The sequence below is a fragment of the Mobula birostris genome, chromosome 24 (genome assembly GCF_030028105.1).
Source record: "Mobula birostris isolate sMobBir1 chromosome 24, sMobBir1.hap1, whole genome shotgun sequence".
NCBI classification, from domain to species: domain Eukaryota; kingdom Metazoa; phylum Chordata; class Chondrichthyes; order Myliobatiformes; family Myliobatidae; genus Mobula; species Mobula birostris.
Genome location: NC_092393.1, coordinates 56,340,239 through 56,365,778, shown reverse-complemented (window position 1 = coordinate 56,365,778; position 25,540 = coordinate 56,340,239). Strand labels below are relative to the sequence as shown.

Here is a 25,540-nt window from a genome sequence, read left to right as displayed (position 1 = left end):
TTTCTGTGCACCTAAAAAAAAATACTTCAGATTCTCCTTCACTTTGAGTGATCATGAACCAGAAATTCCTAAATCTTAGTAGGGATATTTGATTTTTTTTTTAAAGAGGGTTTTGAGGACATCCTTGAATCTTTTCCAGCAGCTGTTGGAGTCTGTCAATCATGTGAGTGAAGTGACTATCCAATGGAGCCAACAGGGTGTAACTAGAGTATTAATACTAGGAAGGTTGGCTAAGGACACAGTTTATTAAGATGGGTTTGCTTACCCTTCTACTCAACTTGGAGGATTGTTGATAGTGTTTTTCCAGTGCTTTATGCTGTGGCTGTAGGTAGTTCATATCTCAAAACAACATAGGAGTGCAGAGACCGCTGCTATCCAATAGAGGGGACACAAAACTTGTGGTTCGGTGCCTTGATCTTCCAGCACTCTTCCTTAATCAACCAAGGGTATTTGAAAGCATGGTGAATTTCATCATTAGTAAATCCTTTGCTGGGAGGTGACTCCCAAGATTTGGAAACCTTTAAGCAGCCATTGTGCCAACATGGCAGATTGGCAGAAGACCTTTCACTTACCAGATGTTACATATAAATACATAATCTTATATGCTTCAGTGACCAACTCAGTCATGCCCAAACACAAGTGTCACCTGCTTGCTGCAGCTTGCCTATAGCGATTGGGGTAACCATGCTTCTCAGGTATTCTTGGTTCAGATCAATGCTTGCGTGTCATCATGAATCAGACATAAGATGGAGATGTATTTCTATAGTGAAATGAATTTGAAGAGTGCTCTACAAATCAGCCCAAAACATCAACTGCACTCTTTTTCTAGATACTGCCTGGCCTACTGAGTTCCTCCAGCATTTTGTGTGTGTTGCTCAGATTTCCAGCATCTGCAAATTTTCTCTTATTTGTGATTGGCTCTACAAATCTTCGTGGTTGTTGGAAGCAGAAGCTTGAGGAGTAGCTGGTAGAGCATTCTGCACTTCTGTTGGTGTGCTTGTGCAGTGAAGATCATATCCACTAGATGGACTACAATTTGGGGGAGCAACTCTTTGGCTATTGGGATGAGGCAGTGGAGGAAAAAAAACACTGTTGATGGCTTTCTCCATGGCTGACATCAGGGAAGCTCTACTGTAGTTCCCACAGATAGATCTCGTCTTGAAGATACTTATAAATATGGCATTTTTGAAGTCTTCTGGCACGTCCTTCTCTTTTCAGATGTTAGGGATGAGATTATGCAATTTTGACTAAGCTCTTCATTGTCACGCTATAAAACTTCAGCAGGGATATGGCTTTTTGACTTGTCAGTCAGGAGTGAGTCAATAATGCTTCTAAATATCCTTGGGGCATTGTAGGATGTTTTGCCATGTGAAATTCTGGCATGTGGCCTTGATGCTGTGAGTTTGACTTCCTGTCACCAGTGTTCAGTCTGAACTATTCATGATGTTAACTTGCTGCTTTTACTGTTTTTGTGACCAAAGTGCCTGTGTTAATTGAGATGGTATTGCAGATTCACAAATCTTTTATCTATTGCAAGCACCAGAAACACAAAAGTTCAGCCTGTAAGATCAGAACACAAATAAGCCCTTTGAGCCTGCCCAGTCATTTAGTCAGATCATTAGTTGATAATGACTTTACTTTCAGCTAGCTCTACTTTGCTGTCTCTTTCTCTAAACTTGCATAGACTACCATGAAGACACATTGTCCACCTTGACCTTAAATACATTGAAAGACTCAGCCACTACACTTCTGGAGTGGAAAACTCTTTAAAAATTCATGACTGTCTGGGAAAAGAATTTTTTCCTCACCAGCATCTTAAGTGCATGATCCCTTATCCTAAAACTTTGTCCTTGTTTTCATTTTATTTCATTTTTTGCACACATCTAAGTTCTTTGTCCACACACAGCTCAACTACAGAATGACGTGATAATATAATGGTAGCCAGTTCTGACTAACTTTGCAGGTGTTCATATTTGGCTTTTTGCACTTAACCCTAATCTTCAAAGCAATCTCTTGCTGTAGCCCATTGTGTACAGTTTTATGTCTTGAAATAAACAATGGGCTTGCACATTGAAGTGTTATTTCAAATTTAACCAGAGCAGCAGGATAAAGCTTTCATCTTACCCATCAGATAAGACTTGTCTTGTGTGATATTAATTCAAGTAAGTTCAAGTACATTCATGTTGTGATTGTGCAGTGCCAATGTGTTGTTCTGGTGTGACTGTTTTCCTCCACTTACAAAAGCAAAAATTGTACAGTGAGATTCTTGGAGTATACTTGAGAGTTTCTTTTAAAACTGCTGGATGATGCTTGGTAGGAGTAGTAGATGCAGTGTCATTCCCATAGCTTTGAATGAACTATGAAATCTGCATGTCAGAGTTGAATTTAATGATATAAACAAAGGTGCAATGAATACATGACATGGAATAATTTGTGTGCTTTGCTTGTCTGTCAAATAAAGTGCACAAGAATACTATAATTGTAAAGCATTGAGAGCTTAACTGAGCTGATAGCATTATTGTCTTAGGTTACCCAGGTTCAATCTGCAACGATTTATCAGTATGATACTGGAGTGTGATGTCGAAGTTGTACATTATTTAAGTGTTCTGTCATTCATATGTTAAGAAAGACTATGTTGCTACTTGAGGTGAAACTGGTCTCTGATTTGGGACATTGTGGCTTTGTACTTGCCCATGTTTGAGAAGATGAGCTAATATAAAAATTGACCCTTCACAAGGTTTAATCCTAAACAATTTTCCTAGTATACAATAATTCGTTTGGTCCTGAAATTGTTTGAATTTAAGGCAAAACCTTGACCTATAAATAATACCCTATAATCTTAGAAAAAGTTATAGTTCATCCTTTTAATTTGAGTGATCAAATACCTCTATTTTCTTTTCCGCTCTGTAATCTATTCCAGTTCAACAACTTGCAAGTAGTTTAGCTTCTGCAATTTTAGGCTCTTGCAAGATCCCGATTTTGTTGCTGCACAGTTAATGTCATTCTCTTCCCTTCGCCTCCCAGGCTCTATAATTGCATCCTTTCATCTCTAATCTCTGACTCTTTTCCTTGAAGTTGTTTGTTAAAATCTACCTGTTTGAACAACTTTTGGTTACCTATTGTCTATCCTTTTGAGTTGTTTAGTGTCAAATTAACCTGACAGTTTCTGTTAAATGCTTTAAGATGTTTCAGATATTATAAGCATTATACAAATCTGAAATTTGCAACTATGCCATCTTAGGCCCTGGTTTCCCAGCCTTTTTTATGCCATAGGCTCACCCCTACCACTAACCAAGGGGTCCATGGACTCCAGGTTGGAAAACCCTGTTTTAGGCCTTGTGATGCATCACAGGCAGCAATCCAGTGGTATTCTTTTTCCCAATCCATGGGTGTGGCAGATATAATAGATGAAATCTCAGATGTCGTTTGTACTTTGGTCCAGGCGTGAACCTTAAATTTGTAAAGTGTTGCCATTTTATTACTCTACTTTCACAGAAGGCAAGGTCAACATTAATTAACAAAATGAATACTTTTAACATAAATCAGCGAGTTGTTTGTTATGTTCCCCTCTCGCTGTGAAACGGAGATGTTTCTTTCTCCCTTATTAGGGAGAGAGAGCGAGCCTGTGGTATGTCGAATATTGGGTGAACAAGTAGTCTTTAGGGTATTACAAGTCTTTGTCTTTGATGCTTTGCTGCACGCTTGAGTGCTTGATGGTGGGTTCCAATGCTTTTTTTTTGCTAGTGGGGAAGGGGCTTTGCTGCTGCTTACGTGTGGGAGGAGGGAGCTGGGGGCAGCTTTGGGGTTCTAACATTTAAATGTCATTCATTCTTTGTGGGCATTGTTTTCATGGATGATTGCAAAGAAAAAGAATTTCAGGGTGTATATTGTATACATTTCTCTAACATTAAAGGTGCCTTTGAAACTTCGTGCATTATTTTGGATTCAGATTCATTATTGCTTTGAGCATGTGTACATCGAAGCATACAAAGAAATGCATCATTTACATTAACAGCCAACACACCTGGACTGTGCTGGGGACAGCTCACAAGTGTTTCCAGGCATTCCAGTGCTAACACAGCATGCCCACAATGCTTGGTAGAACAATACAACAAGCAACAAAACAATACCCTTTCCACCCTCTCTCCCACCCATGCACACACACAGTCCCTTAACTCCAGTACAGGCCCTGGCAGACTCAAATTTACAAACATTCAGCTTCAAATTCCCCAGTGAACAGCTATTTAACTTTATTTTGTAAAATTATAACTTTGAGATACTATTTAACTTGATTTAATAAAATAATGTTTTCAATCATACTTTTGTAAAGTCTAAGAGTATTAAATTCCACTTTGCATGATAGATCAATGGGGACAAATGTTGACAGAGTAAATGATCACATCTTAGTGCTTCAGTTCAAGATATATGGGTATAAAGAGACGTTCATATCAAAACTTTTTCCACAGTGGGCCATGTATAAATAATAAAACTTCATTTTAAAAGTATAATTTCAGCTAATTTCAAATACGATAAAATGCCCGTATGTTTGTTGCGCAATAAAATCCCGTTACAATCTCAAGTGAACATTTTCCACCCTAGATCAGCTGAACATTCACCTGCTCTGTGTGCATCAAATTGTGCACTGCATGGCCATTTTAACTGTCTGTCCCCTTCTAGGTTCTTTGTTTCTGGTTAATTTTTCACTAAATGTTAATCTTTCACCATTCCTAGTCAGAATGAAACATAGAAGCATAGAAAACCTACAGCACAATACAGGCCCTTCTGCCCACATAGCTGTGTCGAACATGTCCTTACTGAAGAAATTACCTAGGGTTACCCGTAGCCCTCTATTTTTCTGAATTCCATGTTCCTATCCAGGAGTCTCTTACAAGAGTCTGTCGTATCCACCTCCACCACCGTCGCCAGCAGCCCATTCCACACACTCACCACTCTCTGCGTTTTAAAAAATAATAATAATAATAATTTACCCCTGACATCTCCTCTGTACCTACTTCCAAGCATCTTAAAACTGTGCCCCCTCGTGCTAGCCATTTCAGCCCTGGGGAAAAAGCCTATGACTATCCACACGATCAATGCCTCTCATCATCTTATACACCTCTATCAGGTCATCTCTCATCCTCCGTCTCTCCAAGGAGAAAAGGCCAAACTCACTCAACCTATTCTCATAAGGTATGTTCCCCAAATTCAGGCAACATCCTTGTAAATCTCCTCTGCACCCTTTCTATGGTTTCCACATCCTTCCTGTAATGAGGTAACCAGAACTGAGCACAGTACTCCAAGTGAGGTCTGACCAGGGTCCTGTACAACTGCAACATTACCTCTCGGCTCTTGAACTCAATCCCACATTTGATAAAGGCCAATGCACTGTATGCCTTCTTAACCACACAGTCAATCCATGCAGCAGCTTTGAGTGTCCTATGGACTGGGACCCCAAGATCCCTCTGATCCTCCACACTGCCAAGGGTCTTACCATTAATACTATATTCTGCCATCATATTTGACCTACCAAAATGAACCACCTCACACTTAGCTGGGTTGAACTCCATCTGCCACTTCTCAGCCCAGTTTTGCATCCTATCAATGATCTGTTGTAACCCCTGACAGCCCTCTGCACTATCCACAACACCCCCAACCTTTGTGTCATCAGTAAACTTACTAACCCATCCCACTTCCTCATCCAGGTCACTTATAAACTGGAATGATAGATTCAATGTTCAAAATACAGCGACGAGAGCCTTGTGTTTCAGTACCATGAAAACTGCACACAGTTTACAATGAGATTGATGTGTGTGAAATGAAAGAAAACCTTGTACTTAATCAGAGCTTTGTCAACTATCTTATTGCCTCGTAACAATTAATTTGAAATGGACTCACTACTTTCTAAAATCCACTTCCCTTCAATCTGCATGCTCTCGGACTTGAACATGGCTTTATTCAACCTGTGATTTTTTTTTCACAACTCTTTCCTAATTTGTTGAGCTTTTTAATCACTTTTTTAAACCTTGCTGTAGAAAATTAAGATTATGAATTGTCCAAATTAATGTTTTCCCTCTGAGGCTTGTATTTAGATATTTGAATATGTGGGGTGAAATCTTTCTCCTGTTTGGGAGGCTGACCTTGCAGCATAGTGGTTACCGTAATGCTTTAAAGCACCTGCCAGTGGAAGATCTGGATTCCCACTACTGATTGTAAAGTGTTTGTACGTTCTTCCTGTGACTACATGGGTTTCCTCCCACAGTCCAAAGACGTACGAGTTAGGGTTGGTAAGTTGTGGGCATGCCATGTTGGTACCTGAAAGCATGGTGACACTTGGGGGCTGCTCCCTATACATTCTTGAACTGTGTTGGTCGTTAACGCAAACAACGAATTTCACAGTGTATTTTGTGAACATGTGAAAAATGAAGCTAATCTTTAGCTAATCTTTGAAGGTTGAAAGGCCATGGCAAGAGTATTGTTTACTTCTGTTTTTTTTGTGATTATCTTTAACCTTCCTGCCAAATTTCATTGCACTCAGCGATTCAGAAACAACATCTTCCCTGCTGCCATTCAATTTCTAAATGGACATTGAACCCATGAACACTACCTCACTTCTATTTAAAATTCTGTTATTTTGCGCTAATTATTTTTAACTTGACTATTAAAAAATATGTATATAAAAAACTTAATATAACTCGGGTTTTTCTCTATATTTATTTATGATGTATTTCTTTGTACTGCTGCTGTGAAGTTAACAAATTTCACAATATATGACAGTGATATTAAATCAGATTCTGATATAATGTCTGTTGAAATGAACATCCAAATAGCGTGCTTGACAGTGATGGATCACTTCAGTGGTATGATATTTAAGGTCTAAATTAAATATTTTGTAACTTAATCTTTAGATTCTCCATAAATATTGTCATTGCTTTGAATTAGTGGTGTCTTATATTTTTGCCCAGGTATCGACTGCAAACTGTGAAATCCTTAGCAGGTGTCAGTCTTATGCTGCGGTTATTGTGGGCATGCTTACGATGGGATGACATGGCAGTTAAACCACCAGCAGGTGTCAGCACCGCACGCACAGGTAAGGGTAGCACAAAACCATCTGTGGTTGCAACTTAAATGTGGTATAAAGTATGATGCTGATTTGCAATTGTTCAGGTTATAAATACCACAAAATAAAAGGTTGTATGAGCTTTATGGTTTACAGTGCATCACATATATCCATTATGTACATGTTGACTGGTTTAGTTTCAAAATCCAGAGAGTGAGAGAGAGAGAGAGAGAGAGAGAGAGAGAAAGCGCACTTGTATTTGCATAACAGCTTTTTAGTACACAGGCATACGTAAAGAAAAATGACTCATTTAAACAATGGAATGCTATGTCATGAAGAAAGTTTATAGAGGGGAAAACAAATAATTTGGAATTCTGTGTACACAGAATAACTTTTATGAGGATACTAGAGGGAAATTCTGCACCCCTTTGCAATAATATTTACATGTCTTGGGTATCTGTTTCCTTTCAAAATTACATTCCTTGAATTGATCAGAATTATCAACATTGCATTTTATAAGTCTTTCTTGTCATTTGAAGTTTTAGAATTTTAGGTTTTTTAATGCTTGTTGCTATCGTGAAAGGAAGGTGACTTTTTTGACCAGAGAAGAGCTTTGAGTCTTGGAATGCTATGATTTACATGCACACTTGAAGGAATAGGTGTTCCTTTGTTGATTGTGGTAAAAACATATAATCACTTTTGTTTCAATTCCGCACATTGGAAGGTATGAAGTATAAACTTTGAAAACTGAAATACAGTGGATTCCCATTTAATTAGACCATCATTTAATCAGGACAGCCACTTATTTGGGACAGTTAGAAAAAATAAAAACTAATAGAGAAAATAGCTAGGATTCTCTTTGCTTATTTGTGACACCATGCCACTTAATTGGAACTGGAGACTGTTGCCGAACAGTTTCTAACTAGAGTCAGATGCATGTACCTGTGTGGCCATTCGACATTGCACCATGCTTAGAACCAACAGTTTTTAAATAGTGTCAGTTTCATGTGCCTGCATTCAAAAAGCAGTAATTATGATTATGAAGACACATAGTCCTCTTTTATTGTCATTTAGTAATGCATGTACTAAGAAATGATACATTATTTCCTCCGGTGTGATATCACAAAACACAGGACAAACCCCCAAGGCTGAAAAAACTGACAAAACCACATAATTATAATATACAGTTACAAGCAGTGTAACAATACCATAACTTGATGAAGAAGTCCGTGAGCACAGTAAAGTTCAAAGTTTCTCAGATGTCCCACATCTCACGCAGACGGGAGAAGGAAGAAAAACTCTCCCTGCCATGCCGACCACAATCCGACTCTGAGTCATCCGAAAACTTCGAGCTCTGATCAGCTCTTGGACACCGAGTACTGAGTGCCATCTTTGTCCGAACGATTCGACCTCCTTCTCGGTTGCCAAAAGCAGGCAAGGCCGGGGATTTTGAGGCCTACCCTCTGAATGATTCCCGACCACGCAGTAACGACAGCAGCAGATGGGCGTTTCAGAAATTTCTCCAGATGTTTCTCTGTGCTTTCACGTCCATTCTCCATCAAATCAGAATTGTCCACGCCCCCTATTTAACAGATAGAACATCATTTTTCACCGGAGAGCTGCGCGCACGCAGGCGCACTGCCATCTTCTCTCCCCGCCTTTGGTAGTTGGTGAAAAATTTGAAGGTATCGACAATCATCTTGAATGTTACAATCAAAATAAAGATTTGGAGGATGCAATTGTCAAAAATTGTATGAATGCATACAAGATATATGAACTGATTTTGTTTACTTACAGTCAGTCAAAAGAACAAGGCAGTGTAGTTCTTTCGTCAATAACTATTAGGAACTAATGCAGTTTTATAGCACTGTAGTAATATTGGTAATGTTCCAATTTGTTCTGTATTTCATTTAAAAACTTAACTTCTTACTCAGTTAAACAGTAGTTTGTCTTTTTTGACTATTTCCATAAAACTTCCGCTAATTTTGGCAGCCACTTAATTGGGCCAAAATGTACTGGTCCTTTTGGCCCAATTTTGGTCCCAGTTAACTAGAATCCACTGTACTCAAAACCTTAAAATGTTGCATGGTACACACTGCATGGTGTTCATTTAAGGCAGTCTAGTGCAGTGGATAGTGCTGGTGCTCTACATCTCCAGTGATTTAGGTTCACTCCTGGCTACCGCCTTTGGGGAGCTTGCACATTTTTCCTGTGACCGCGTGAACTTTCCTCAGGTCCTTCAGTTTCCTCCCACATCCCAAAGATGTGCTGGTTGGAAGATTAATTAGTAATTTATCCCAAGTGTGGGTGGATGATAGGTGAACTGAGGGAATTGATTGGGCAAATGAGAGAGAATTGATTGCAGAGAAATAGATTGGGAAGTGGGATTTCTCTGAGAGCCAATATTGGCTGGTGTGTTTACGGACATTTTTAATCTCTCCCTCTCCCGATGTGTAGCACCCTCCTGTTTCAAATTATCCATCATTGTCCCTGTACATAAGAAAACCAAGGTAGCATGCCTGAACGATTAGTGCCCTGTTGCACTCACCTGAATTATATGCAAATGCTTTGAGAGGCTGGTTGAAGGCTACATCTGCAGCATGCTACCACCCACACTGGACCCCCTACAATTTGCCTACAGACAGAACCAGTCTACCGATGACGCCATAGCCACAGCACTACACACTGTCTTCACTCACCTGGAGAAGAGGGATGCATATGTTAGAATGCTGTTCCTGGGCTACAGCTCAGCATTCAACAGCATAATTTCCTCCAGACTTGACAGGAAGCTCAGAGGCCTCTGACTGCACCTTGCCTTGTGCAGCTGGATCCTTGACTTCCTATTGGATCGCTGAGAGGTGGTAAGGATGGTTTCCCTCACCCCTGCCCTTCTGATTCAACACAGGTGCCTGCAGCGTTGAGTCCTGAGTCCCTTCCATTGAGGATGTTTACAGCAGGCTTGGAAGATCATTGGGGACACCAGTCATCCAAGCCATAAATTGTTCCAGCTGTTTCCAACTGGCAGACAGTATCACAGCATTAAAGCCAGGCTACAGGACAGCTTCTTTCTATGAGCCATTAGACTTATAATCCACATATGTGTACATTGCAGTAGAATCATGACACAAAGATTTTTACTCCCTCATGTTGTGGGACAGATGTAAAATTTAAATAAATTCAGTAGTGAAATGAATAACCTCCCCTAGTGTTGTAAGGGAAATATGGCATTTTTCACAAGTTGCCTTGGTGATTAAGTACATCACAAGGCAAAATGTTCAAGTTAAAACTGCCAGTCAGTCTGACAACTGCATTAAATTAATGTATCAAAAATGGGGCAGTAAATAATCTGTTATATGTATCCCCGGCATTCCTGGCTTGTAGTTGAAGAAGATGAAACTCCTGGAGACTGAGATATTGCACTTGGCAATAAGAATGTGCATATAATCTTGCCAATATGCCTGTACATACGAATGTCTAAAAATTCATGATCCAGGACATAGCAGTGTTTATTGTCTAGGTTGAAATAATAAAGGGTTTAAAACTGAGACTTTGCCCAAGAAAGGGCACTGAAATTAATATCCGTGTTACTTGAGTAACTTTTGACTTTTAGGCTAACTTCCACAGAAGAATAAATGCTGTACAGAAAATATTTTTATTGTATAATTTTATTTGGTAGAATTTTAAGTGGTGACTCTTGATATTTACTTAAGATGACCATCCAACATTAAAAATACAATTATGAATTCACACATCTTGCAGAGACTACAGAAACTGATATTACCACTACTGAGATTATCAAACGCAGAGATGTTGGACCATACGGAATCCGTTCTGAATACTGTATTCGGAAAATTATCTGTCCCATTGGTGTACCTGAAACCCCTAAAGGTATAGCTCATCTTGTGAATGTTTTCAAATTGAATATAGCATTTTCATCCTCTTGCTTTTTTAAAATTTTAGTACAATATATCATTTCTAATTCTTTTGATATTAACTTTATTTAAATATAAAACTTTGTCTAACACGTATTTTACTACTTCCTCAAACCTAATGTTAAAGTCATCATATTATAAACATGAAATTGATGATGCTTCTTCAGTACCAGACTGGTTATTTGTCTAGTCCAGAATCTTTAATAGAAGCAGTTTTTTTCCAGTTCTTTTCTTTAAAAAAAAACTGCGACAATATTGTTTTTTCTTACTTTAGTTCTGCTACTGGAGCTATTCTGTTTCTCAAGATTCAAAATGTTTAATGTCATTTCCAGTACACAGAGTAAAGGAGAACAAAATGACTGTTACTCCTGATCCCATGCAGCGCATGAAAAACACAATCAGATAAAGGACACAATTATAATAATAAAAATTCAATTAATATAAATACATAAGGTAGCTTATATACATGGATAATTAGTGTAAAGAAAAATAATTAGAATCTCCCACTTTACCCGGACATCACCTACCATCCTCTGCCTTTACTCTGTATTACCATACAAGTTGCTGGTGACTTGTCTCTCCTTTAATTGAACTCATTTTATTTTCGCCCAGTTTAACATTCCTGTTTTTTTATTGTAGGTTGTATTTCATCAGAGTTGTTTTCCCTTTCTTCAGCCAATCTGTACACTTTCCTGTATACCTTGTCCAGTGGTTATTTAAAATTACAAGTTTTATGTGCTGATTCTATCCTGTTCTGTGTGATGGTTACTACACCATACCTTCCAAACTTAATACAATTGCCTTTTCATTAAATGTTTTTGTAGTTCTGTACAAAGACTTGTTCCAGTGACTGTTTGTATCATGACTTATGAGTTTGGCATGAGGATTTGGATTTCCTTCTGCTATGCCTATTATTTCAAGAAAGTTTATCTCAGTCATTTGTATCCTTTTCATACAGCTCAGAAAAGAGTCTCTTTGGGCCACTTTGTCCATGTTAATTCTAATTTCACTGGCCAGCCTTAGACCCAGATCTCTGTACCTTTCATCTTCAGGTACTAGTCCAATTGCCTTTTAAATCCACCTCCAAAACTTCCCCCAAGAGCTGTTCCAGATATTTGGCGCCCTCTATGTGAATAAACTTGGACCATGGTTTCACCTTAAATCTGTGCCCTCTTGTTGTAGATTCCCCTGCCCTGGGAAATTTATTCTATTTCTCCTATCTGTGACCCTCATAATTTTATAGACCTGTATGAATTCACTCCTCCATAGTGAATAAACTCAGCCTATCCAGTCTCCTTAAGACTACAGAGACCATGTGTCCAATCTGTGACATAGCAGCCAAAACTGAATACATTACTCCAAGTGTTGTCTAAACATTGTTTTGTATAACTGCAGCATGACAGCCCCTTTCTGGTACCCTACTGCTTGCACTGATCCCTGTGGTACACCACTGAAGATTAAAGATATTTAAAAATTAACTTTGTTTGTCACATGTACATCATAGCATAGTGAAATATGCCGTTTGCATCAACGACCAACACAGTCTAAGTATTTGCTGGGGGCAGCCCCCAAGTGTTGCTATGCTCTTGGCACCAAAGTAGCATGTTCACAACTTACTAACCCTTACTAATACATAACATCTTTGAAATACACTTATTACAGATATCCAGCCAGAAATATACCTATCCACCACTATCTTCTGCCTCAAGCATTCAGTCAGGTCTGTGGGATATGACCAAACCATACTGAAGCCTTCTGATAAGTCCTTGTCCATAAATCGTACACCTCAGAATCTTCTTCAAGTTCCCTAGCGCTGATACAAGGCTTACCAACCTGTAGTTTCCAGGCTTTTTGTAATGATACTAATTAATTTCTGGAGCACTGCAAAATAACAAGTGCACCTGCACCGTAGACTGATATAGTCTGGTCAACAGTATGCTGCAAGAGTAGCATGCTTATTAGGGCCAAATTTTGAATCACAAGTTTGATACATAAACCTTTGCAGTCTTTATTTACTGCATTTTGGTAGCTCTTACTGAGGTCCATAGATGAAATTCCTTACTCTCTCAAAGTTTTGGATATGGGAATGAAGATGAATGTTTGTCTAATTTAAAGACTAGACATGTTCATGGACAAGTTTTGTTGCCTTGTTTTAAGATACAAAATACCGCCAAGAAATAAGGAAACGTAATATTAAAGAGTAGGAAGTTGTAAAAGGTATTATCAAAACTTATGGGTTAATGTGTTAATTATTTTTATTTCTTTCTCCATTCCTTGCCCATTTTAAAGAAACTCCAACACCACAGAGGAAAGGTCTTCGGTCTAGTGCTTTACGACCAAAGAAATTTGAGGCCCCAAAACAGACTGGTCCAGTTATAATTGAGACCTGGGTCCCAGAGGAAGAACTGGATTTGTGGGAAATCCGCAGTTTTGCAGAGAGGTAGAACAGATTTGGTTTTATTTGATGAAAAGTATTGTTCAATGTTAGTACCACAAAGATCTCCAGCAAATCAGAACCTATCTTCATTTTGCCTCAAATTTACTAATCTTCATGCAGGTCCTCTTCAATTTACTAACAATTGACTTATGAACAGCCTGTGCATGTGATTGCACGTTTGGGTCATTAGGATGGACTTGCTGGCTGCTGCAGGACTGCAGGAATCTTCTGCCATATGAGAACATAGTTCCCAGCCGTACTTTCAACTTGTAAACTGTCCGGGTTTTGAACTGTTGACAGGCATGGAATGCTGCCCTAACCTGGGAAGAACCTGTTGTTGGGAGGTTTATAAGATATCACATTACTTTGGATTTTGCTGCATATAATCAATAAAATAAATCTCAGGGTAGTATGTGATGACTTAAGTCCTGCTTTTTATTATGTTCCCATTAAAAAGTATGTGAAAAAGGAGTTGTGATTTTTTTTTAAAGAAAATGGCCGCATTCACCCAAAGGATGTATGCAGGTAAACTAGGAAAGTAATTAATAAAAATCCATGGGAATGTAAACTTACTCTGCAAGTCACAATCTACAAGCAATATTTTTTCTGTTGGGGTTTTATTTCTTCCACTTATAGATGCCTGAGGTGGGACGAAGTAATTATTAATATTGCATTATCGAGTTATCATAGGCAAATGATATGCCAGAAATTCGAGACTGTCAGGGAGCAGAAACAAATGTTTTTGCTATTACTAAGGAGAAGGAGCTTGGGAGCTGAAAGGTCTGAAGGTAAACAAGTCACCTGGATCAGATAGACCACACTCCAGAGTTTTGAAAGAACAGGTTGAAGAGATTGTGGAGACATTGGTAGTAATCTTTCAAGAATCACTAGATTCTGGAATGGTTGCAGACAACTGGAAAATTGCAAATGTCACTCCACTCTTTAAGGGAGGCAGAAAAAAAGGAAATTATGTGCCAGTTTGCCTAACTTCAGTGGTTGGGAAGATGTTGGAATCCATATTAAGGATAAGGTTTTGGGGTACTTGAAGGCACCTGAGAAAATAAGCCAAGGTTAGCATGATTTTCAAAAGGGTAAATTTTGCATGACAAATCTGTTGGAATCCTTTGAGGAAATCTTGTAGACGAAGAGCCAGTGAATTTGAATTTTCGAAAACTTGATAAGTGCTGCACATGAGGTTGCTTAACAAGAAAAGAGCTCATTGTATTACAGGAAAGATAACATAGAAGATTGTATTACTCGTAGGAGGCAAGAAGTGGGAATAAAGGGAGCCTTTTCTGGTTGGCTGCCAGAGTATAGTGGTGTTCTGCAGGGGTCAGTTTTGGGTTTGTTGCTTTTCATGTTATATGTCAATGATTTTGAGGACTTTGTGGCCAAGTTTTCAGATGATACTAAGATAAGTGGAGGGACAGGTAGTGTTGATGAAGCAGGGAGTCTGCAGAAGGAATTGGGCATTAGGAGAATAGGCAAAGAAGTGGCAGATAGAATATAGTCTAGGGAAGTGAAAAAATAAAGAGATGCAAAGGGACATGAGAGTGCAAGGTTCCCTAAGGGTTAGCTTGCAGGTTGAGTCGGTAGTAAGGAAAACAAATGCAGTGTTGCCATTCATTTCAAGAGGACAAGAATATGAAAGCAGGGATGTAATGCTAAGGCTTTATAAGGCATTGGTCAGACCACACTTGGGAATATTGTAAGCAGCTTTGGTTCTCTTATCTAAGAAAAGTTGAACGGGTATTGGAGAGGATCCAGAGGAGATTCACAAGAATGATTCGGGAATGAAGGGATTAAAATATGAGGAACATTTGATGGCTCTGGGCCTGTACTTGCTGGAGTTTGAAAAATTGGGTGGGGGGATCTCATTAAAACAATTGAATATTGGAAAGCCAAGATAAAGTGGATGTGGTGAGGATGTTTCCAAGAGTGAGGAAGTCCAGGTCCAGAGAGTACAGGCTTAGAATTGAAGTATGTCCCTTTAGAACAGACGAGGAGGAATGTCTTAAGCCAGAGGGTGGTGAATCTGTGGAATTCATTGCCACAGACAGCCAAGTCTTTGGGTATATTTAAAGTGGAGGTTGATAGGTTCTTGATTAGTCAGGGTGTCAAAGTTTATGGGGAGAAAGCAGGAGAATGGGTTGAGAGGGATAATAAGCAGCCATGGTGGATTGGCAAAGCAGACTCGATGAGCGGAATGGCCTAATTCTGCTCCTATGTCTTATGGCCTTGAATGTAGAAGAGAGCTTCCTCTAATCCTTGCTAATAAAAGACATTGGTGGAATTTCTTCAATTCCCTCATTTCTGGAATATGCACTTAAATGTTTGTGCTGGGCTGTTGGCTTGAAACCAACAATGGATTAATGGAACTGAGTACACAAGTACATTGCTCTCAGGCCTTTCACTTCAGTACTCAGTGTAAACCCAGCCCAGATGATGTGGAAGTCTATTGCCCTCTGTTTGCTATTTTCTAAAGCCCTCTCCCTCCCCCCCCCCCCCCCCACCCGTGAAAGGAATTGAGGTCTTGATCCATTTCTTGGTAATCACAAAACTGCACCAACTGCAGTGTCACTCACCACAGCGTGACAGCTATCAGAGAGGTGAAGAACTTGTTGTGCTCATGCAGTGTTCTGCTGATTTGGAAATGCTCAATATCTGTGCTGTCACCCGAGTGTCACAAACAAAGGGTTCCACTCTCCAGCACCAACAATCTGATTGGATTCAACCTCTAGAGATCAGAGGATAATAATCCAAATTTGGAACTTGCCTGTCTCTCACTCGTGAATGTTTATTTTTTATGTGAAACATGAACAATGAAAATTCTATTGAGTATATTGTAGTAAAATAGCATTTGGCCAAGTTCCTTGTATGGTAATCAGTAATTTCTTAATGAATGTCTTTGATCATATATCTGTCTGTTTTAGGGTGGAAAAGGAGAAGGCACAGGCTGCTGAACAGCAAGCAAAGGTTAGTGAGCAGAAGAAGTCGGAAGAGTTCAAGGCCCAACTGGAGGCCCAGCTTAAACAGCAGCGCTTGGCTGCTCAGCAGGTGGGAAGGCATAAAATTTCCTTATCCCACCTGTCAATAAATCGCATTATTTATCAACTTAAGGAATATACACTCACTGGCTACTTCATTAGGTACATAAAAGGAACCCAATGTGGTTTTCTGCTGCTGTCGCCCATCCACTTCAAGTTTCGATACGTTGTACATTTAGAGATGCTCTTCTGCACACCACGGTTGTGAAGTGTGGTTATTTGAGGTACTGTCACCTTCCTATCAGCTTGAACCAGTCTAGCCATTCCTCTCTGAACTCCCACAGAGTTTCTATTCACTGGAATTTTTTTTGTTTTTGCACCAGTCTCTGTAAACTCTAGAGATTGTTTTACATGAAAATCCCAGGGGATCAGCAGTTTCTGTGATACTCAAACCACCCTGTCTGGCACCAACAATCATTGGTCAAAGTCACATATAATCACAGTTCTTCCCCATTCTGATGTTTGATCTGAACAAATGAACCTCTTGACCATGCCTATATGCTTTTATGCATTGAATTGTTTCACATAATTGGCCAATTAGATATTTGTATTAAAGAGCAAGTGTACACGTGTACCTAATAAAGTGGCTACTGTGTGTCTTAATCAAATTGTAGGTGACTGAAGAAGCATGTAATTTTGCCAATATTTGAATGCTAGGATAGTCTTGATAATTTATGTTCATTTTTAAGGCCATTAGACTTCAAAACGCAGAATGGATATGTGGTAAGAAAGGACATTGCTATGAAGATATAATGTGCAGTTGCATGTTTTTGTCACCATTGTTCAAGATACCTTGCACAAAGTAGTGTTTTTAAAAAGATGTCCATTGTCCAACATGTTCTCAAAGGCAACTATTTCGAAGTTTTTCACATGGAGTTCTGTGGTTATGTAGAAAAGTGTTAAAGTACTTAAATTATTATTAGCTTTACTCATGTTGGAACCATTTTTTATTATCAGTCTTGAAAAACAAACATTTTCTCCTAAGGCATAAAGAAGATTTTTGCAGTAGCTGATAAATGAACTTTTTATGTCAGAGGGCTATACAAATTCAAGAAATATAAATTCTAGTGTGTTTTTTGAAATATATAAATTTTTTCACAGGAAAGGTAGAAGGGTCTTGCTTGTTCTCCAGTAGTAACATTTATATTTCTTTATGAATATTTGCATCTTTGGTCTCAAAACCATTTACTGAATAAGGGTGGTAGCCTCTTAATACTATGATAGTTTAAATGTATTATTTCAGAATGTTGATTTAAAAAAGCATTTATTTACGAAAGCTGTTGTTGCATGATAGAGAGTACTTGGAGTTTAAATACGTTTCTGGAGCTGGAAATTTTTCGCCATGATTGAATTGCTTGTGATTGTTTTCTTTGGAATGAATGAGGCTAAACCAAAGCTTTTAAAGGACTTGCATGAGGCCACGTTGGGGAAAAAAGGACATTTTTTTTTTGATCAGGATCTATTTTGGTAGAAAAAATATAGTAGGAAGGAAGAAACGGATGAAAATTTTTCCCCTTTCCACTTAGAGATGGTAATAGAGCTGACGGATGTATTAAACAGTTACTTGGAAGCATACTTCAGGTAACATTACTGGACAAGTTACAGGCCAAGACCCAGAGGACAATTTTTACAATAGCTTATGATATCTACCCCTCACCACCCCCCCCTACTTAAAAGCAGTATATAAAAGTAACTTCTGACAGTTGGTGAACTTGGGTTTGGTGCAGGATTGAATTTTATTAATTCTGTGGAATGAATTTGGTACCAGGCAGGAGTTTCAGTGAATGAGGTTCGAATCCTGTAAGGGATTCAGAAATGTCTGTTTTACACCTCCAAATTGTACATAGTTAGGGCTAATGGAATGGACAAAGTAATGGTCTGTATTTCTGTCCTCTTAACCATGAGTTAAAATGCCAGCAGATAGAAAGGGGAGTATTTCCTCAACGCCTAGTTACAGCTCTTACATTCCTCACTCTCCAGTCCGTTGGGTGAAATGGGAAACCAATGAGATAATTCTTTCTTTGATAATGCATTTCTGCGCTAGTGCCTCACATGACGGTTCTTCTGTTTGTGTTAGTTGATTTTTCCTAAATGACTTTTCTGAAAAAATCCAATTGGAAGGAAGGTTGATCAATTTTGTAATATTTCTAAAGCATTGATTTGTTCAAAATATCAATTCCATGAAAAGACTTGACTGTAAATGGATTGCATTTAATATATTGAATTTTTTGAGTGATTCAGGTGATAAGCATTTACTTGAGCTTTTTAAACTGTTTATCAATGACATTTTGCACACAGCCTGTTCGTTGTAACTTATGTATTTGGTACTCCTGAAGCAAATTTATTATACTTTAATCTGTATCTTTTTCATCTGCCAGTTTGTAGTTAAGCATCTTTTGTAATGAATTGACAATTGGTTTTTATCTTGCTGAATTTTAAAGAGAATTGTACTTTGTGAATATTATGAAAGGGTGAATGCTTACTGCTGACTTTGATTGAGTTTAATCAGAATAAAAGTGGCTGATTTCATACCTATTTGCATAACTCTGGCACTGATAACCTATTATCACCCCAGCTATGCTGCCCACTGAAATGCTTCATTATTTTAGCTGCAAAATAGCTGAATCCTTTTGCCTGAAGGGGAAAATCAGTTGCAGTATTTCATTGCATGCTCCTGGCCAGTTATCAAATGTTGATGTGGCTTCTCTACCTATGGCTTTGCATTTTAACATCTTTTAAATTTGAAGAATACTTTTATCTTTTGAGTAACTTTTTTCAGTAATCATACTTTTTAAAGAAAAATCATATTTTATATTAAAATATGAAATCAGTTAAACAGTGTATTTTAAGGAGCTGGGAAGACATCTAATTAATTGAAGCCAAAATTTCAAAGTTTCTCATAGGGAAATTATTATTGTCTCTGGTCCGGCAAAGTACATTTAACTTGTTAATTTAAGTTTCATTTACCCATTAAGTTTGTTTGATTATTTTCTAAATCCCTGCTCTAAATGATGTGGTGTATTGATAATGAATTTGAATATTGTACACTTTATATCTGTAGGTAAGATTGATTTTCATGCAGGGAGTGGAGGAAGAGAATAACAGCAAGGAATTGTCTCTTTGTAGATCTGAAGACTGGAATATTAGCAATCAAGTGTTTTATTTTTATGTTGTGAAGATATTTTTGATTCTCAATGGAAAACTTTTAATATTTTTGTTGTACCTCAACAGAAACGACTTGAGCAGCAAAAGCTATCTGCCACACCTAATTCTGCTGCTCCTGCCTCTACAACCAACAGTACTGCTACCACGATTGCCACTCCTCAAAAGTTAGTGGTAGGCTCCTTGGCAGGACAGGTCTCCCCAGGAACAAAAGTGGTATTTACCACTAAAGTGGGTTCACCAACTACTGTAACATTTCAGCCAAACAAGAATTTTCAGCAGAGTTTTGCTACCTGGATCAAGCAAGGCCAGACTGGATCAGGTTCGTGACTTGATGGATACAGCTTCTTAGTATTTGTGAGAGTGAGTGACAATGGAATGTGATTTAATGCACAGGTATATTTCATTTTCAGTGTCATCAAGCAAGCACATATCACGGATACATGTTCTTATCCAGAAAAATGGAGAGAAAGATCAATTAACATTTTTGTTGTTAATGACTTTATCAAAAAGAAATGAGTCAAACAAATGCTGTACCTGAATTGAGAGCTAAATTGATACCAGTTCAGATTCAATTCATTTGAATAATTTTAACTTTGTATTTTAGATGTTAGTCCAATTATTTTGTATAAGGTAAGATGAAATATACGAGTTTGTCAAGACAACATTATAAAGTTAACTTTTTTTCTGCAAGTGAACATATTAGCATAGAAATCCAAAACAACATGCACAAAATGCTGGAGGAACTCAGCAGATTAGGCAGCATCCATGGAAATGAATAAACAGTTGACATTTTGGGCGGAGATACCTCTTTAGGACTGGAACGGAAGGGGGAATGTGCCAGAATAAAAAGTTGGGGGGAGGGGAAGGAGGTTAGCTGGAAGGTGATAGTTGAAGCCAGGTGGGTGGGAAGGGTGAAGGGCTGGAGGTAAAAGATTCTGATAGAAGAGAGTGGACCATGGGAGAAAGGGAAGAAGGAGAGGCACCAGGAAGAAGAGATCAGCAGGTGAGGAGAAGAGATAAGATGCCAGAATGGTGCTTAGAAGAAGAGGGAAGGGGATGGGAAAAAATCACCAGAAGGAGAAATCAATGTGCGTGCTGTCAGGCTGGAGGCTACGGAAACAGATAATGAGGTGTTGCTCTTCTACCTTGAGAATGACCTCATCGTGACAGAAGTGGAGGCCATGGATTGACATGTCAGAATGGGAACAGACTTAGGAATTAGAATGATTGCCACTAGGAAATTCTGCTTTTGGAGGATGGAGCAGAGGTACTCATCAAAGTGGTCCCCAATTTACGTCGGGTCTCACTGATGTTGAAGCGGCCACATGAAGAGCATTGGATACAATAGACAACCCCAACAGATTTGCAGGTGAGGTGTTGACTCACCTGGAAGGACTGTTTGGGACCTTGATAAGGAAGGAGGTGAATGGGCAGGTTTTTGTTGCTTTCAGGGATATGTGCCAGGAGGGAACTTGGTGGAGAAGGACAAATGGGCAAGGGAATCATGGAGGGAGCAATTCCTCCAGAAAGCAAAGAGTTGGGGTGGGTAGGTAAAGATGTTTTTGGTGGTAGGATTCAGTTGAAGATGGCCAAAGTTGCAGAGAATGATGTGTTGAATGCAGTGACTCATGGGGTGGTCGGGAGGACAAGAGGAACTCTATCCCAATTAAGGTGGCTAGAAGATGGTGTCCAGGAGATAGAGGAGATGTGGGTGAGGGCAGTATCAGTGGTGGAGGAAGGGAACCCCAAATCTTTGAAAAATGAGGACGTCACTAATGTCCTGGAAAGGAAGACAGTCCGGGGAACAGATGCAGTGGAGGCAAAGGAACTGAGAAAAGGGAATAGCATTTTTACAGGAGACTCGGTGGGAAGAAGTAGAGTCAAGATAGCTATAGGAATCTGTAGGTTTATGGTGATATCTGTGGACAGTTTGTCTCCAGAGATGGAGACAGATTAAGAAAGGGGAAAGAGGTCTCAGAAATGGACCAAGTGAATTTAAGGGCAGGGTGGAAGTTGGAGGCAAAGTTTATGAAATTGGTGAGCTCAGCATGGATGCATGAAGCATCACCAGTGTACAGTGTACATCATCAATGTACAGTGCCTTGTAAAAGTATTCAGCCCCCAACCAAAGGTTGAGACTGACTGGGCCACTCAAGAAGATAATTTTCTTTATTTGAAGGCACTCCATGGTTGCTCTGGCAATGTGCTAAGGATTGTTGTCTTGCTGCTGAAAGACAAACTTGCTCCCCAGTGTAAGCTTTCTTGGATAAAAATCTGCTAGCCAAGATCTCTGTATTTATCAGCATTGATCTTCTCATCAATCCTGACCAGATTTCCAGTCCTTGTTGCTGCAAAGCATCCATACAGCATTTTACTACCTCACAGTACTTTACAGTAAAGGTGGTGTTACCTGGCTGATGCACGGTATTAGATTTACGCCATACATCCTGCTTCGTGTTGAGGCCAGAAAGTTCTGCTTTAGTCTCATCTGACCTCAAGACTTCTTCCGTATCTTTACAGTATCTTCTTAATAATGTTTTACGGGCAAGTTTATGGTTTTTTTTTAAGACAGGGCTTCTACTTTGCCTCTTCCATAAATACTCTGTTTTTGTTTGTCCAAGGCCTTTGATAATTCTGAAGCCATGAAGTTTATCTCCATTTGCAGCCACTGACTTTAGCAGCTCACTCAGAGTGACCGTTGGCGTCACAGTAGCCTCTCTTACAAGCGCCGTACTTCTCTGGCGATTAAGTTTAGAGGGGTGGCTTGACCTAGACAGTGTGGTTGTGGTTTAAATTTTTTTTTCACTTTTTCACAATGAACTGCACTGAGCTCCGAGGTATGTTCAGTGCCTTTCAGATGATCTTGTACCCTTTCCCAGATTTGTGCTTCTCTTTTATTATTTCCCTGACTTGTCATGAATGCTCTTCTGTCTTCATTTTGGTTTGGTTTGTTGAAAATCTGCCATACTGTTGGACCTTACAGACAGAGGGAGTATTCTTATGAATTCATTGAAAACAAGTGATCCTCCAATTTTCTACATCAACAAATTGGGTGATTTGGTAAGGTGACTTCACTCAACCCTGGAAAATCTGGACAGCAATGATGCATGAAGGCGAGAAAATCTGCAGATGCTAGAAAGCGTAGTAATCCCAAAGGGGATGGTTACTTTTCAATCTCGGTTTTGGTTTTTAATATTTAGTAAATTGTCGACAGGTTTTGTCATTTTTCTTTCAATTTGACATGCAAATCTTTTGTAGATTAGCTCAAAAATCCTGCTTCAATATATTTTAAGTTTAGAAAATGAGACAGTAAAATATGAAAATAGTTGTGGGGATAAACGAGCATTACCAGGGAAGGCTTGGAACGTGGACTGTTCTACATAGCCAGTGGGGTCCGTGCAGGTGCCCATGGCTACCCCTTGAGTTTGGAGAAAGTGGGAGGAGCTGAAGGAAAAATTAGTGAGAGAGAAGACCAGGTTGGCCAAACTGCAGAGGGTGGAGGTGGAGGGGAACTGGCTGGGTCTTTTAATGAGAAAGAAACAGTGCTTTAAGGCCTTTTTGATGGTGGATGCAAGTGTCTTGGGACTGGAGAAAACAAGGGGGTCGTGACCAGAGAATTAAAAGTTAATGAGGAGATTGAGAGCATGTGAAGTGTCGCGGATATAAGCGACAAGAGACTGAACCAAGGATAGAATGGAAACTAGGTATGCAGACATGAGTTCAGTGGGGCAGGAACAGGCAGAGATAGTGGGCTACCCGGAGAGTCAGGTTTGTGGATATTGGGTGGGAGGTACAGTGGAAATGAGCAGTGTGGGGTAGGAGAGCTATGAGTTTGGTGGCAGTGGAAGGAAGTTCTCCAGAGTTGATGAGGTTCGTGATGTTGTCAGAGATAATTTTCTGATGGTCCAGAGTGGAGCCTTTTTTAAAAGGGTAATACGAGGTGATGTCTGAGAGCTGCTGCCAGTAAAAAGAGAGCGCTGTCAAAAAACGACAGGCCCTTATAGTCACCATGCTTTGTAACTTTCTTCAATTGAATTAAGTGAAATCTTAAACTGACAGGGGCTAGTTCATATTAAAAAAAACAACTATTTATTTGTAAAATAGTCCTGGATTAAAAATACCCAGAAATTGTATCTTAAATGGGGACAGAGTAAATTTTAAGGGTGCATTGCGTTTTTATCATTGCTCAGCAAGGTATCTGGCCCTATTGTAGACCAATTTTATTTGTATATTTTGGCTCTTGCTTCATCTGAATGTTTTAAAAGTTAAGGAATTATTTAAGAAAAGTATTTCTGTCAACTTCTACCTTAAAGGTGCTTTCCCCAACCTTACTTTCAAGATGCTTTGAAAAGTATTGGCTTTTTTGCTTCAGGATAGTATGCTGGTTCTGTGGATTCTTTGTAGATTTACTGCTCATCTAGCTGACTGACATGGCAGGCTGCAGAGATCTGGGGATGTACAATAATTGAATTGATGCCTGACGCAAGCTGAGAACAAAATGATGTTCTTACCACAGATTGCCAGACCTTTTTGTAGGCAGCCTCTCTATGAACAAATGTTGGCTCATTGGTTTTATACCTTCGTATTGCTGGATCAGGCAGCTTCACCAACCAATTTGTGAAATGTACTTAGTATGCATAGTTGAACAAAAAAAAACAAATTGCCTATTTTCATCTATGACTTGACAAATAGGTTACAGTATTTGGAATCAGGCCCTGATGTCTCAAAATGTGAATAGGGCATTGGATGATTTGATGCTCATTATTGCTTTGTCCTTATTGCTGCACAACATTATATATTTATCACAGGACTGTGCGGGGGGTGGGGTGGGTGTGGAATTGAGCAATGTTTCAAATCAGTGTTCTCTACTGGGAAGAACATGAAGCCAGCTTGCTGAACTGTACGTGACATATACATTGGCATCAGTTGGAGAATGAAACAACTTGGAAAAACTTAAATGAAAATCCTGAATTTTAAAAAAGTATTTTTTTTTTGCAAGAGATCAGTGGATACTGTATATTTAAATAGTTTTAATATATTTAACATGTTTTAATTATGTAGGCAGTGATGCTAATCATCCACAAGTGGATTAATAACCACATCATTATATGACTCAATTGTACATAGGGTTATTTTTTAAATCAAAAGAAAAAATATGTATCTTTTATTCATGTCTGCATACTCAGGATTATTTTATTTAGTTTTATTTTTTAATAGCAGATACTGTCATCAAAAGCTGCTCTTCTTAATATCTGTGTGATTGTAGATACAAGTCTAAGTGTTTTTTTTATTTCTCTGGCTGTCCATTTTATTCCCCCACTAGTCACCAGCACAGTTGCCAACACAGGTACAACAATTGCCACCACAGGTCAGACGTTCCAGATCACAGGGAGTCCAGTAACCATGACGGGTAAGGTGATCACTGCCAAGCTTCCAATTCCTGCAAACAGCAAAATCCTCACCGTCAATGTGCCAACCACTCAAGGAGGTAGGGTGGAGTCAATCAATATTTAATTTGTGTGAATGCACCCAGTATCTGTCAGGATTTAATAAATGCCTACCCTGTCCCTTGTTAAATATACACAAAATGCTGGAGGAACTCAGCATGTCAGGCAGCATCTGTGGAAGTGAATAAATGGTTGACGTTTTGGGCTGGGACCTGTCATTCAGACTGCAAAAAGAAGGGGGAAGAAGCCAGAATAAAAAGGTGGGGAGTTGGGGAATGGAAAGAAGTACAGACTGGAAGACGATAGGTGAAGCTAGGTGGGTGGGGGAGGGAGGGATGAAGTAAAGAAGCTGGGAGATGATAGGTGGAATTGAAGAAGGAGGAAGAGGAAAATTGCCTCTCTTAGGAAGTTAGAGAAAGAGATGATCATGCCATCATGTTGGAGGCGACCCAGAT

General features: G+C 39.1%; 1 protein-coding gene across 11 annotated transcripts in view; it reads left to right on the top strand.

Moving 5' to 3' along the window:
- The window catches only part of bptf (bromodomain PHD finger transcription factor), a 173,669-nt gene that overhangs the window by 102,712 nt on the left and 45,417 nt on the right, over nucleotides 1-25,540 (top strand). For 6 of the 11 annotated variants that reach the window (XM_072242562.1, XM_072242559.1, XM_072242555.1 and 3 more), the window contains 6 exons: nucleotides 6,963-7,087; nucleotides 10,817-10,945; nucleotides 13,279-13,429; nucleotides 16,360-16,483; nucleotides 19,705-19,957; nucleotides 24,962-25,126. In XM_072242562.1, coding sequence (XP_072098663.1) covers nucleotides 6,963-7,087; nucleotides 10,817-10,945; nucleotides 13,279-13,429; nucleotides 16,360-16,483; nucleotides 19,705-19,957; nucleotides 24,962-25,126 — 947 coding nt within the window. The remainder of the gene's footprint in view (nucleotides 1-6,962; nucleotides 7,088-10,816; nucleotides 10,946-13,278; nucleotides 13,430-16,359; nucleotides 16,484-19,704; nucleotides 19,958-24,961; nucleotides 25,127-25,540) is intronic. The other 5 variants (XM_072242563.1, XM_072242557.1, XM_072242556.1 and 2 more) reach the window with 4 other exon arrangements.